The sequence below is a fragment of the Hypanus sabinus genome, chromosome 9 (assembly GCF_030144855.1).
Source record: "Hypanus sabinus isolate sHypSab1 chromosome 9, sHypSab1.hap1, whole genome shotgun sequence".
NCBI lineage: Eukaryota > Metazoa > Chordata > Chondrichthyes > Myliobatiformes > Dasyatidae > Hypanus > Hypanus sabinus.
Window position 1 is genome coordinate 46,519,090 of NC_082714.1, and position 15,104 is coordinate 46,534,193.

Below are 15,104 nucleotides of genomic sequence, written 5' to 3' on the forward strand. Positions count from 1 at the left end.
ACACCTAGAAAGTATCAGTCATTCTATGACAAGATCTTCAGTTAACATATTATTTTGAATGAGATAAATTATTAGTTTGGTAACTAATGTTATATATAGATAAATAATTTCAAAAAGTGCAACTTACTTAAGCTGTTGAAACAATAAATCAAGACCTGAAAGTGAAATCAACCAGCATAATTCTTCTACTGTGCTGAAGTAATATCATTTTGTCTGGGTACTTCCTTTGTACCGGGTCTTCATTGCTGTTAAGCTGACGGTAACTGTGCTCCATGTTCTTCACATGTAAAGTAATAATTACTTTTCCTACTCTAAATCCTTCCCATATCTTTGGCTCATACTCCTGTTCAGTTAAACCAGGGGTCAGCAACCTTTACCACTGAAAGAGCCACTTGGACCCGTTTCCCACAGAAAAGAAAACACTGGGAGCCGCAAAACCCGTTTGACATTTAAAATGAAATAACACTGCATACAACGTTTTGTTTTGCTATGTATAAACAAAGTATAATGTGTTGCATTTATGAATTTGATGAACTCCTGCAGAGAAAACGAAATTACATTTCTGCATGCAACAAAAACTTTTTGAACTCCGAAAAAAAGACGTTTGGTTGAAGGTTACTTTTAAGTAAAATACTCAACGTCTATTTGAGTCCTTCTTGTATTTATGAAAAACGCCAAACTTAAATTTGCCGCCAGCAGCAAACCAAAAATAACGTCAGCCAGCTGTCAACCTGAAAAATAAAAGGACTATTTCACTGAACAATGAAAACATATGAATATACGTAAAATAATAGGCAATTAAAATATTTATCATACTTGGTCAGGTTGACTCACACCTGACAATGCAGTCGTATTCAGTAGGGATGGATCGATGCTTAGGGGAGTGACCGGGAAGGATAATGTGTTTTTTTTCCTCTCTGAACTCACAGAAGCGTTTCCCAAACGATGTTTGCATTGCGATGATTGCAGAATGTAAATACTCCGAATTTATCATGTCGTGACCTTGTTTGAACTCTCTCAAATTGGGGAAGTGATACAATGTGCCTTTCTGTAAATCTCTGGCAAGCACTGTCAACTTGCGATCAAATGCCAAAACATCCTCCAACATGTGCAGGGCTGTATGTCCTTACCCCTGAAGAGCTGTGTTCAGCGTGTTCAGGTGCGCTGTCATGTCTACCATGAAGTGTAGCTTTTCCAGCCACTCTGGCTGTTCCAGCTCAGGAAAGGTGGGCTCTTTGCTGCCCAGGAAAGTTTTCACTTCTTCCAGACACGCGACAAAGCGTTTCAGCACCTCCCCTCTGGACAGCCAGCGATAAAAACACGTTGTAGCGGTGTGCTACACGCAGTCAGTAAACTGCAGTCAAAGATAGCTTTATTCGAACTAAGTAGCCTTGTTTTTAAGCCTCCCTCAACCCGCCCCCCATGGGCGCGGATGCTGCAAAAGACACGTACTCACAAACCCCCGTAGTCTATCTCCCTTAGTCTGAACGCTGGCTAATTGTGAGCCGGTTCGGATGTGTCAGGAAATGGGTCGCCACAACGTCTTATTTAGATTGTACAAGATCACCATAATCTTCAAATTTAGAATTACATTTCAAAAACTAACAAACTAACATAAAATACATTTTAATTAAATACTGACCAATTATTTCCCAAAGCAACAGGGAGCCGCAGCACAGACGTAAAAGAGCCACATGTGGCTCCGGAGCCGCGGGTTGCCGACCCCCGAGTTAAACCATTGCCAATCTCCACAGCCCCTTAGTTTTGCAGTAATGTTCAGAACTAATGGCTTGTAAGTGAAACTTTACAAGCAGTTTTGATTACCATTTATTTAAATGGTAGTGTGGCACGTGGTCAAGTGGTTAAGGCATTGGTCTAGTTCGAGCCTCAGCTAAGGCAGCATGCTGTGTACTTGAGCAAGGCACTTAACCACACATTGCTTTGCGACGACACTGGTGCCAAGCTGTATCGGATGCCCTTCCCTTGGACAACATCGGTGGTGTGGAGAAGGGAGACTTGCAACATTGGCAGCTGCTGGTCTCCCATACAACCCTGCCCAGGCCTGCGCCCTGGAAACTTTTCAAGGCGCAAATCCATGGTCTCTTGAGACTGACGGATGCCTATAATTCAATGGTTCAATTTAATATTAGAGAATGCATGCAGTGTACAACCTGAAATTATTACTCTTCACAGACATCCATGAAACAGAAAAAAACCCTGTAGAATGAATGACAGAAAAATGTTAGGACCCTGAAGTCCCCCCTCCCCCTCCATGCAGAAGCAGCAGGAAAAGCATCAGCTCCCCCCACTACCCACTATGCAGCAATAGCAAAGCCCTCAAAGAGACATTATCTAGAGTCTATCAAGAACTACTGTCCATGCCAATACTTCGACATCTTAGACAGGCTCTCTCTCTGAACAGCAAGCGAGAGAGAGAGACATCGCTCCTGCAACGAGAGGGGAGACCAACAGCACCTGACCAGAGAGAAAGCTCAGCACCTGATTATGTTGGATTTCTTTGTAATGGAGCTAGGGAGTAAGAACAACATCTAAATTCTGAACTTGAATTTGGTTCAGTTTTTACCAGAGGAATTTTGATGCAAATAAAAAAAAACTCAAAAATGGTGAGGGAGTTTATTCCCTAGTCTTTTCCTTTCAAAGTAAATCATGCGGCTGATTTACCTTTCACCCCGTTACCAAATTTGAGCCCACTCATTGAGTGATTGATTATACAGGAGTTGCCACGGCAACATTCTGCTGGGATTCAACAATTGGCTGGCATGTGATGTAACTTTGGCACTGGAGACTGAGCATTTCCTGTACCTCCTCTCAGCCATTCTGAAACTTATCACCATTACTTCTTCAGGCCCAGCTTTTTGCTCAAATATCTGCAAATATTTCAGTCAGTTGCTGCAGATATCATTGGCACCTGACATGTAGATTCTGAACAAATACTCTTCTAGATTTAGCTGGCTACAGGAGCTTTTTGTCCTCTGCCTTTTAGATCATCTCCAGGAAGTCAAACCCCATCCCAGAATTTTAGCTCTACATTTGGATGAAGCTTCGTATAAAACCAGAATGAAAAAAAAAATAACTGTCAATTTTGGAAATCTGAAACATAAATAGAAAATGCTGTCAGATTTTGTTTACAGAGAGAGAACAGAATTAATGTTTCAGGCTTGGGGTCTTATTGATGAAGATCTCTGAATTGAAATGATGACCATGTTTCTCTTTTCACAGATGCAACTTGACCTCCTGAGAGTTCCAAATATTTTTTTTGTGTCTCTATTTTAGATATTGACCCTAATTGGACAAGTTTCTAGTGAAGAGAACCTGATTATGTTTATCTTTTGTTCTCATGGATTCTGTGTGAGCCGCTGAAGATCTTGCTCTCATTTCAGATATTGAGTCTGAAACATTCTAAAGGTTATTATCTTTGGATTAATACCTAGGTGTTTATCATATCCTGTAATTTTCACCGTCTGAGATGTAAAGTTTTTGGTCCAATCCTCACTACAGACTGCTAAAAACATATATCTCTGTTTTCTGAGGTGGTTGTAAATAATTCTAGTTGAAGACCCAAGGGGTTCTGCTTGGCTGCCAGAGAACATTCACAATGGAAAAACACCTGCAAAAATTCATGTTGTCATTGCTTTTTGTGGCTCTTTACTAAGGGCAAATTGGCTACAGTTTTTGCTTCGTGAATAACCTAGACTACATTTAAAATCATTTATTGCCTAATTAAGTACTTCGGGTTAGAATAACTGAAGGATTATGTATTATTTTCTTTATTATGCAATAAAAAATTGGAATTTGGGTCAAAGTTAGGCATGAGCATAGAATTGACAAGTCAGTTGTTGTTGCCAACTCAAGGCTCATATAATGTTCTTTGCTTTGTTACTGGCACTATTTAATGTCTGACACAACAATCAAAATGAGCAGAGGACAATGGTGGTTTGTGTCTTGTAGCATGAAAATGAAAGATTACGTAGTTCACTAAAAATGATCTTTCTGTAATCTGTTCCTTTGCCCAGGTATGATGGATACTACAATATTATTGCTGCAAATTGTACCCTGGCATTGGTTGCATTAAATGCAGACATAACTTTCTTTAAAACCAGTAGTCATAACAGTGATTTCATGGTTCAAGCCAAGAATTGCTTTGTATCACTTAAGGGAAGGAAAATGAATTAATTGTTTGGAAAGCAATGTGAAAAGGATAATTAAATGCATGGTTTTCAATGGATACAGAACACTTCTTTGTTTTCATGGATGTTTGTGAAGAAAAAGCATTTCAGGATGTATACTGTATACATTTCTCCGACATTAAATTGGACCTTTGAGCCTTTGAAATGGAGACAGGAATGGAAAAAAGTGTATGTTTAAAAATTAAATAACAAAGTAATGTTAAAAATATGGAATGGATTGTTCATGAAACAAGAGACTGGCAAGAATTGCTAACGGAGAATTTAATTGTACTTCAGAGATGTACTTTGAAAAGAGCAAGGCTTTGGAGACCAATTTCCTCATTGGGTGACAAATTTCAAAGCTCATATTGGAGATACTAAGATGCAGAAGAAAAATTAGGCTGCACATAATATAGTGTATTTCTTCATTTATCTTAATCTTGGATTTCTGATCCATGCCTTGGGAGTCTATCTTGTGCGGTGTATGGAATGAACAAACTTGCATTTATATGGTATTTATATTTACATGGTATTTTACCCAGTCTCAGAAAGCAATTTACAGCCAATTAAATACCTTGTAGTCTTTACCATTTGCTCAAAACCAGGGTGCTAATATCAGTGGTATGATACACTTTTTAATTAATTATAAACACAAGGGATTCTGCAGATCACCTGCCCATCACCTTCCCCTGGTGCTCCTCTTCCTTCCCTTTCTGTTATGGTCCACTCTCCTCTCCTATCAGATTTGTTCATCTTCAGCATTTGTTCATCTTTCCTATCCCACCTACCTTCACTCTTCATCTTCCAGCTACCCTTCTTCCTCTCCTCCCATTTTTGTATTCTGGCACCCTCCTGTCCTGAAGAAGGTCCTTGGCCTGAAATGTTGACTGTTTGTTCATTTCTATAGATGCTGCCTGACTTCTGAGTTCAGCATTTTGTGTGTATTGCTTTGGATTTCCAGCATCTGCAAAATCTCTTGTGATTTTGCAGATGCTGGAGGCACTCAGCAGATCAGGAAGCATCTGTGGAAATGAATAAACAGTTGACATCTTGAGCTGAGACCTTTCATCAGGCCTGGAAGGGAAGGGGGAAGAAGCCAGAATAAGGTGGTGGGGAAAGGAAGGAGTACAAGATAGAAAGATATAGGTGAAGCCAAGTGGGTGGGGGGGGGGGGAATGAAGTAAGGAGCAGGGAGGTAATAGGTAGAAAAGGTAAAGTGCAAGAAAAGAAGGAACCTGATAGGAGAGGATAGTGGAGCATGGGAGAAAGGCATCAGGGGGAGGTAATATGCAGGTGAAGAGAAGAGGAGAGGTATGAGTGGAGCCAGAATGGGGAACAGAGGAAGAGGGAAGGGGCAGGGGGATAAATGATCTCTTTAACTAAATTGATTGAGTTGTAGGCAATTAATAACAAGGGATTTTCACATTTACCTGAACAGGTTAATAGAGTCCCACCTGAAGATCTCTTCTGAGAGATGACACTTCTATTCACAAGGCATTCCTTCTGCAATGAACTGAAGTGTCAGCCTAGATTATTGTATGTGCTCGGTTCTCTGAATCTTTGATCTTTTGGCTCAAAAGCATGCCAAGATTATTATGCCAAGATGATACATTATTGCAAAAAAGTTATTAATCTACCACTGTTATCCAGCAGCTTTCATGCACAAATTATGTTCTGATCTTGGACTCCACTAACTCAAGCCTTTGCCTGCCAAAAACTGCTAGAAATATTGTGAATGGTTTAAGTGCTAATATTTCAAATAAAGGGAAAGGCAGCATAGAATTTGAATTGTGGAGGCAATGCATTCGACAACATTGATTGCTTGATCATTTTACGAAAGCTGCCTTCCACAGTGGGGATCTCCCTCAATTTTTGTATGAATAATCATCGTTCCCATCTATGATCACTCATATATTGGTTTTATTATAGAGTGAAAAGATGGTCTAGCATATTGTCTTACATGCACCAGAGAAACTTTCACAGTAATTGATGTGTTAATATATTAGTCATATTATACAGCCTACTTGACTCTGTTAAAAATATTGCATAATAAATAGTAGATTTTGTGAAGGTTAGGATTTTATCAGACAGGGGTAATAGATTTTGGAAGTGCATTTGTGAAGAACTCAGGGGAAAAGGTACAGATATGGTAATTCATACAGGAAATATATTAAACATTGCACACAGTGTACACCAATTCTGTCTACTATTTAAGAGATGGTTAAGCATGATTCTTCCATTCTCCTTCCTTGTTTTCTAATAACTTCAGCATTCCAAGATGGCGAACATGCTGGAATTCAGGCATTCCATACTGTTGCAAATATCCATAAATTTATCCTGATTTTTTTCTCTTCAAAAGGAGATATTGGATTATTTAGGGAGATTAAATGGACATAATATTAATAATAACAACAACTTTATTTATAGAGCACTGTTAAACAGATAATGTATTTCACAGCACTTCACAATGGGGCAAAGTGCAAACATGAATATAAAATAAAACTAAACATGAAAATAAAAGATGAAAAATTGTCAGTTAAAAACAAGGTTAAATAAATAGGCTTTAGGTGCCATTTTTAAGTGTCAACTGAGACTGTAAGCCTTACAGTCTATGTATTAAATTCCACAGTTTAGGAATGTGGTTCAAAAAAGCTAATGTGTCAATTATCTTTTGAGGGAGATTGTTTAAATTTAAGGGACCAGTGGAAGAAAACCTGAGAGCTCTTGTGGAATTATAAAACAAAATATGATTCTGTGATGTACTCTAGTCCCAGAATGTTAATAACTTTAAAAGCGAGCAAGAGAACTTTAAAATAATTTAAAAAGATACAGGAAGCCAATGCAGAGAAGCTACTGCAAGAATGATATATTCCTGAATGCTCGTTTTGGTTAAAAGCCCACCAGTAAAAAGTGCATTGCTGTAATCTAGTCTATTCAGTATAAAGGTGTGAATTAGTTTATCAGCATCATTTGTGACAGACACAAACATACTTCTGCAATATTTCTTAAGAGTAGAAATGCAGTTCTGGTCACTTTCTTTTTGTGGGATTTAAAATTCAAGTCTGGATCAAGGATAACTCCCAGGCTAGTTACTGCTAATTTTACAAGGGGAGCCAAGTTCCCAAGTTTACCAGGAAGTGTATCTCTTTTGACTTTGGGACCAACCAAAAGTATTTCAGTTTTATCTCCATTTAGCTTTAGGAAATAATTGCTCATCCATTTGTTTATTTCAGCCATACCAGAAGTCAGTAAAGATCAGGGTGCTATCATCCTCAGGCTCAGCCAAGATATACAATTGTGTGTTATCTACACAAAAACTGTAAAATCAACTTTATGCTCTCTAACGATGTCTCCTTCAATTAAACTGGTTTATGCTAGAATCAATGCTCTGTTCTTAATCCTTAGTTCACAGTTGAGTTTCTTTAATGGTTTAAAGTCAAATCACATGATTGGCTAAGACTGACAACCATCGGTTTGCTACACACTTCTTTCTTCTCACAAAAACAAAAAGGCTTATTGTGAATGAGTACCACCATTTTTGGCCCCTTCTGGAGATCAGATATTTCACTTAGGAATGTTCATGCCAGGAAGGCTCTTGTCAAAATCTCAAGTAAGTATGATTCAAAATTATCATTGCAAAACTAGAAATTGAAACATCAGCAGATTCTTCATTCACCAGGGATCATCATTCTCGGAGATATCGTTGTCAGACTAGAAGGGATTCTGCAAAATTAAATTATCCTACTGTTCCTGACTCTTTTCATATGATCACCATGAAGAGACTGTAGTTACAAAGAACTTTCAGCCAGTGGGGTCTAATTAACTGTGACAATCTTGCTTTCAGCCCAGGACCCTCCCACCTATTCCTTGGTTACTACCTCTACTGCATGGACTTGTGCCTCACAATCAGAAACTCGTATTTGAAAAATATAAGATTGCATTGTTGAATTTTGATATTACCAGATTATTTGGTAAAGAATCAAATTATTTTCTCAGCAACCCTTCTCCTATATGGAAAATATTTTTTAAAGAAGGTCCAATCGGCATTATCATAGACTCAAGAATTGTGTAAAGTCCCTTCTAGAGAACTTGTCATTGACAAGTTTTTATTTGGATGGATATGTTGCTCCCCTGTGGATAATGAAATATTGTATCTATAAATTCAAAACCACAGATACTGCTACTTAATTATGGAAAATGTGATTTTGGGTTCCTACGGAGAAATATTTGACTTTAGCAAATGTTTCAAATTTTAACAATACAACTGCATGTTTCTCCATCTGCTGGTCTTAGAGGGTGAATATGGGATTTTATACAGATCCTTCCGAATATCGACTGTGACCATTGGATTCATGCAATATATGGACAACCTTGAACCAGGGATGAACTAAACAAGGAGGGTGTGGCCATTTTTCTCACTGATGAAAATTTTAATAATGTCTGGGTTGTGACTGCAGAAACAAAAATCAAACATGGAACAGAAGGAAAAAAAAAGACTGAAGATGCTGGAACCTTGTACAACAGATTTCTGGGAGATCTTCAGAGTGTCAGACAGCATCTATGGAGACAGAGATGGTTGATACTTTGGGACAGGACCCTGAATCAGGATTGAGAAGGAAAAGGAAAAGGAAAAGTTACCATTCAACAGTGCCTTGAAAAAGTATTCAGCCCTCAACCCATTGCTCACATAAATGAGTATTACAACCAGGGATTTTGATCAATTTAACTGAGAATTTTTATTTCTGAATCACATGCTTCTTCTCCACCCCCACCACCACAGCAGAGCCAAAAAAACCAGGGAAAATTGTAAAGCATAAAAAAACTAAACATTCAAAAACTGAAATATCAGCAGTTCACTCTTTGCTTAGTTGAACCAACTCTTACAGCTATTCCAGACAGTAGTCCTTTTGGATAAGGCTCTATTAGCCTTGCACAACATGATGGAGCAAGGTTGGCTCATTCCTCCTAGAAAAACTGTTCAAGCTGTGCCAGGTTAGTTGGGGAGCAGGGGTGGACAGCAAACTCGAAGTCTTGCCAGAGATGTTCAATCGGGTAAGGTCAGGACTCTGACTGGGCAGTCAAGGACATCCATTTTCTTCATTTGAAGACACTCCATGGTTGCTGCGGCAGTAAGCTTTGGGTCAATATCCTGCTGAAGGATGAACTTCCTCTCCAGCTTAAGCTTGCTGGCAGAGGCTAGCATGTCTTTTTATCCAAGATCTCTCTGTATTTAGCAGCATTCATCTTCCCATCAATCCTGACCAGATTTCCAGTCCCTGCTGCTGAAAAGCCTCCCCATTGCATGATGCTATCTCTACCATACTTGACAGTGGGAATGATGTTACCTGGCTAATGCGCAGTATTAGACTTATGCCACACATAACGCTTTGTATTGAGGCCAAGGATTTCCAATTTATTCTTCTCTGACCACAAGACATTCTTTCACATCTTTACAGTATCTTCCAAGTGAAGCTTTGTAAAGTCTTACCGGGCAGGGTACACTTTTCTTTTAGCCAGGGCTTCTTCCTTACCACTCTTCCATAACTACCCTATGTGTGCAAGGCATTAGAGATTGTGGAGCCTTGAACTTAATTTCTAGTTGTAGCCACTGATCTCTGCAGCTCACTCAGAGTGTCTGTTGGCATCACAGCAGCCTCTCTTGCATGTGCCATTCTTCTCCAGTGACTTATTTTAAAGGTGTGGCCTGATCTAGACAGAGTGGCTGTGGTTTCATATTTTCCCAGTTTTTCATGACGGACCAAACTGAGCTCTGAGGTATGTTCGGTGCCTTTGACATGGTCTAGTACCCTTCCCCAGATTTGTGCTTCTCTATACCATTTCTCTGACTTGTCTTAAATGCTCTTTTGTCTTCATTTTGGTTTGGTCTGTTCAAAATCTACCATACTGTTGGACCTAACAAAGAGAGGGGGTATTTATTCTTCCAAATTTGTTGAAAACAGCTGATCCTCCAATTTTCTACATCAACAAATTGGTGAGTTGGGAAGGTAATACAGTATTGCACTAGATGTAGTGTAATGATTACAGTGGGGATGAATACTTTTTGAACCTCACGATTCAGGTTTTCAATCTTAAGCAAATTGTTGACAGGTTTCGGAATTTTTCTTTTGATTTGACATGATGCGCAATGTTTTGTAGATTAGTTCAAAATCCTACTTCAATATATTTTAAATTTAGAAAATGACAGTAAAATGTTAAAGTAGTTGTGGGGCTCAATACTTCTTCAAGCCACCGTATAAAAGCATGAAGAGGATGGGATGTACTATCTCTGATTGAGTCCTGTAACCAGTCACATCTTTCCCTTCCTTTGCCCAACTCCCTTCTGCATGGACCATGCTCCGTGGGACTCTCTGTTCCACTCATCTATCTCCATCCACCATTGGTTCCTTCACTTGCAATTCAAGGGAATGCAACACTTGTACTCAAGAGGACTAAATAGTCTTTCCAGGTGAGGCTGCAGTCCACCTGCATCTCTTCCAACCTGGTTTACTGCATTTGGTGCTCGCAGTGTGGGCTCCTCCACATTGGTGAAACAAAGTGTAGACTAGATTATTGCTTTGCTGAGCAACTGTCTGCAATAGTCATCAGGAGCTTCTGACATTTAACTCTCCTTCCCACGTCTATCTGACCTGTCTGCTCGAGCATTCTCAATTACCAAAGAGAGGTCAAATGCAAAAAAAAACCTGCCACCTCTTATTCTGCTTGGGTAGCTTACAACCTAATGGTATGAACACTGAGTTTTCTAGTTTTAGGTAACCTCCACCCCGGTGTTCTCCCACACTTATTCACCAGTCTTTGTTCAATTCCCTAATTTCCTCTCCCCACCTGGTTCCACCTGTCCGTCTTGCTTCTCCACCTGATCCCATCTGTCATCTGTTCACCTTTTGTATGACTATGTATTGGCGACCTTTCCTGTTCCCTCGGTCCTAATGCAGGGTATTAACCTGAAATGTCAACTACACCTTTCACCTCTGTAGCTGCTGCTTGACCTGTTGGACTTTTCCCGGTGTAGAACATGGTACCAGAAACTGTCCCCTCCAATCTTTTCTTGAGTACAAGGCGGATTTCCTTAAGCCACACTGTATTTCATAAAATGAGAGATACAAGTTACTAGCATTGCCTATTATTCTCCACATTTGCTGGATTCTTTTAAATGTATTAATCTCAGTTATACAAGTTAAGATGCTACAAAATGCTGATAAAAGATGCAGAAAGGTCACGCAGTAATTGCTACCAGTTAAGGGACTCACCACACAATTATGAGTTTAATTTTAGTTTATTTGTCATCAAGTTAAACATCAAAAACACTGCTGGTATTGGTTACACAAAACACATTTAAGCCTGAAAATTTACATATCACATTCACGTAATTGTTTTTGTGGAATGATTTCAGTACTCAGGCTTTAACAACAAATCACATTAAGACTAGATGCTCACAGGAACTAAAAAAATGATAAACAACCAAAATGTAAAAGTGTACTACATTAATGAGGTAAAGGGCAACTGAGCCACTGAAAATATTTACATAACTCAGTTTCCTCAAATGACCAAATTAGAATGACTGCAAACCAACAAAAAGTTTTTATTTAAATATATATTAATAGCAAAAAACAAAATTGAAACACCAAGAAACTATGATTCAAAAGATGGTTTTCTCTTGATTCCAACAGCACATATTTCAATTGAAAACAGATTTAGTAAGCCAGCAGGTAATATTATTTTTACAGTACTCTTGCTAAATTGATTGAGCTTTTGAACATGTAGCTTCAGCTCACATAAAGTCCAAGAAGAGATGACATTTATATTTCTCTAACTGACTGCAAACTCTAACTGGTACTTAAAGTTAACAAAATCAAAGACTTTTTTATTTGCAAAAACAAAAATGGTCCAAAGGAAATGGAATTTAGTAAATTTTAACAGACAAAATGAAAAGGCACAAATATGTCCAATATTAAGATATTTACAAATTCCGTACTAAATTATTACTGTAACTCAATAGTTAGTTGTCTTTCTTAATGTCCTGGATATTATTTTCATAATCGGTACATAGTTTAATCACATGCCAGTAATAAAGACACCAGTGAGTCATGCTAAAACTTATTGCTTTTGATAATGAAACCAATGGTTTCAATTCTCAGCATCTTTAACACCAATATTTACCCCATGCTGGTACTATTGTAGTCACTAGATCTGTCAGACTATAACTGCCATATAACATCTTCAACTTATCAAGCAACACACTGACTTGCACTGGGGATATTATTAAACACTATATAAACTGACACACTATCTTAGCAAATGACCTCTAGAAAGTACAATAATAAATCTACTTACTACAGCATTTCAGATGTGTTGTGGAAGTTCTCAGTCTGTGATATCTCACAATTTGTACAATGCTGCCAAGTCAGCTGAGTCTCATTTATTACATAGTTTAAACTCATCAAATGTGTCTTGAGACTTTGTACAGACCAAGTTCTGTTCTGTGCTTTACTTAGTTGAATACAATGCAAAATGACCGCTCACATTTTCTGCTGTTTCTCAGAGTACCATGCAGAAGGATTAAATAAGTCTTACTTTGATTATGCTCAAAATCAAACATTTACTTTTCACCTATATTAAACTCACTGACACCAAATATTCAGACTGCTTTTCACACAACACTGATAGTATTTAAAGTATACTGAATAGATGGCTGTTCTTTTATAATCCCACAAGGCAATGCTGTGAATGAACTACTTCCTGACGTGAGTCACCTTGCTGTTTTATTAGAGTGAAATGCCACAGCAGTTTTAATGCCTGGCCTTTTGCAACTTTTTGCATCTGCTATATTTAGCTCCCTCTCATTTTCAGCAGTAATTCTTCCCTGCAAACATTCAAGAAAACTTTGAGAAGAAAATAACAAGGATTAGGGAGTTTAAAAATTATTCTGTCAAGACTATACAAACATGTCACGGGGTAGAAATAAAGAGTTTGATTTAATGTTTAAAGATTAATTTGTAATCCAGAGTAACATATACAATGACATCACTGTATAATCTGTAATCTGACTCTAAGATTTCTAATTCCACAGATTGTTTCCCCACATTGTAAATCTACTGCTATAAATATATGATATTCTCTTTACTATGAAGTAGTCAACTCAAATTTAGACTACCCCCTCAAGTTACAGAGAGGGTGCGTTTCTAGAAAACAGTCTGCATCTGTCATACAATGCTGCGTCATCTGTACATGCATCAAGAAATGTGATGCAAAAAAGTGTCTACTTATTTATTACCCCCACATAATTTACATGAGAAAAAACTTCATTCCATATCTCAACTTTATGGGTAGTAGTTTAAAAATTCTGTAGGGGTGAACATCTGTAACACAGGGGTCATCTGCACCAAATGAAGCCAGCTCAAGCTGTAATGGACTGGTGGCTCTCACATTTGCCAGTTTTATCTATCCCAGTGATTTGGCAGCTAAACAAATGGAGGAAACGTTTGCTTTGTCTGAGGAAATGTGTAGAGTCAAATATTGCTCCTCCCGATTTGATTGCTGCAGCTAGGCACACATCCTCAGAAGGCAACTGAAAGACAAAATTATAAGCATTAGAAATAGAAGCCATTTCTGAATGGGATCATTCTGCCACCATCTTGTTCTGGAATGTAAATCCTGCTGTGATCATTGGCTCAGTTAATGTAGACTGAAAGGCTTGGAATAAACAGCCAGGATTTAGGGACAGACACCTGAGGTTCTGTTGGGAGTTGCTTAAGAAGATATTAAATTGGGATTAAGAAAACCTTCTGTAAGAAGGGGAAATTAAAGAATTTGCAACAACCTTTGAAGTAAATAAAACTTCTAAGTGGAACTTCTGTTGTGAAAATGATAAAATGCTGTCATGAAACTTGAAATAATGTTGTAGTTCTAACAAGAACATAGAACATAGAGATCTACAGCACATTACAGGTCCTTCGGCCCACAATCTTGTGCTGACCATGTAACCTACTCTAGAAACTGCTCAGAATTTTCCTACCGCATAGCCCTCTATTTTTCTAAGCTCCATGTACCTATCTAAGAGTTTCTTAAAAAACCCTATTGTAGCCACTTCATCCACTGCTGCCAGCAGTACATTCCATGCACCCACCACTCTCTGTGTGAAAAACTTACCCCTGACATCCCCTCGGTACCTATTTCCAAGCACCTTAAAACTATGCCCCCTCATGTTAGCCATTTCAGCCCTGGGAAAAAGCCTCTGTCTATCCACATGATCAATGCCCCTCATCATCTTATACACTTCTGTCAGGTCACCTCTCATTCTCCGTCACTCAAAGGAGAAAAGGCCAAGTTCACTCAACCTATTCTCATAAGGTACACCCTCCAATCCAGGCAACATTCTTGTAAATCTCCTCTGCACTCTCTCTGTAGTATCCACAGCCTTCCTGTAGTGAGTGAGCAGAACTGAACACAGTACCTCAACTGGGGTCTGTCCGAGGTCTTATATAGGCTGTAACATTACCTCACAGCTCTTGAACTCAATCCCATGGTTGATGAAGGCCAACACACCATACACTTTCATAACAACACTATCAACCTGCACAGCAGCTTTGAATGTCCTCTGGACATGGACTCCAGGATCTCTCAGATCCTCCGCAATGCCAAGAGTCTTACCATTAATATTATATTCTGTCTTCAAACACGATTTTAATAGTTCACAGTGACTGATACAGATCAGAATCAGGATCAGGTTTAATATCAATGGCATACATTGTGAAATTTGATGACTTTCTAGCAGGAGTTCAATACAGTACATAGTAATAGAGTAAAAACTGTGGATTACAATAAATAAATGAACAAATAAATAAATAAATATAGTTAAATTAGCCAAGTGTAAAAGGTAAACAGAGTAATAAAAAGTAG

General features: G+C 38.4%; 1 protein-coding gene across 1 annotated transcript in view; it reads right to left on the reverse strand.

Moving 5' to 3' along the window:
- Window positions 1-11,471: 11,471 nt before the first annotated feature.
- The window catches only part of LOC132399349 (uncharacterized), a 215,820-nt gene continuing 212,187 nt past the window's right edge, over window positions 11,472-15,104 (reverse strand). The window contains exon 68 of the mRNA XM_059979603.1: window positions 11,472-13,773. Coding sequence (XP_059835586.1) covers window positions 13,603-13,773 — 171 coding nt within the window. The 3' untranslated portion in view covers window positions 11,472-13,602. The remainder of the gene's footprint in view (window positions 13,774-15,104) is intronic.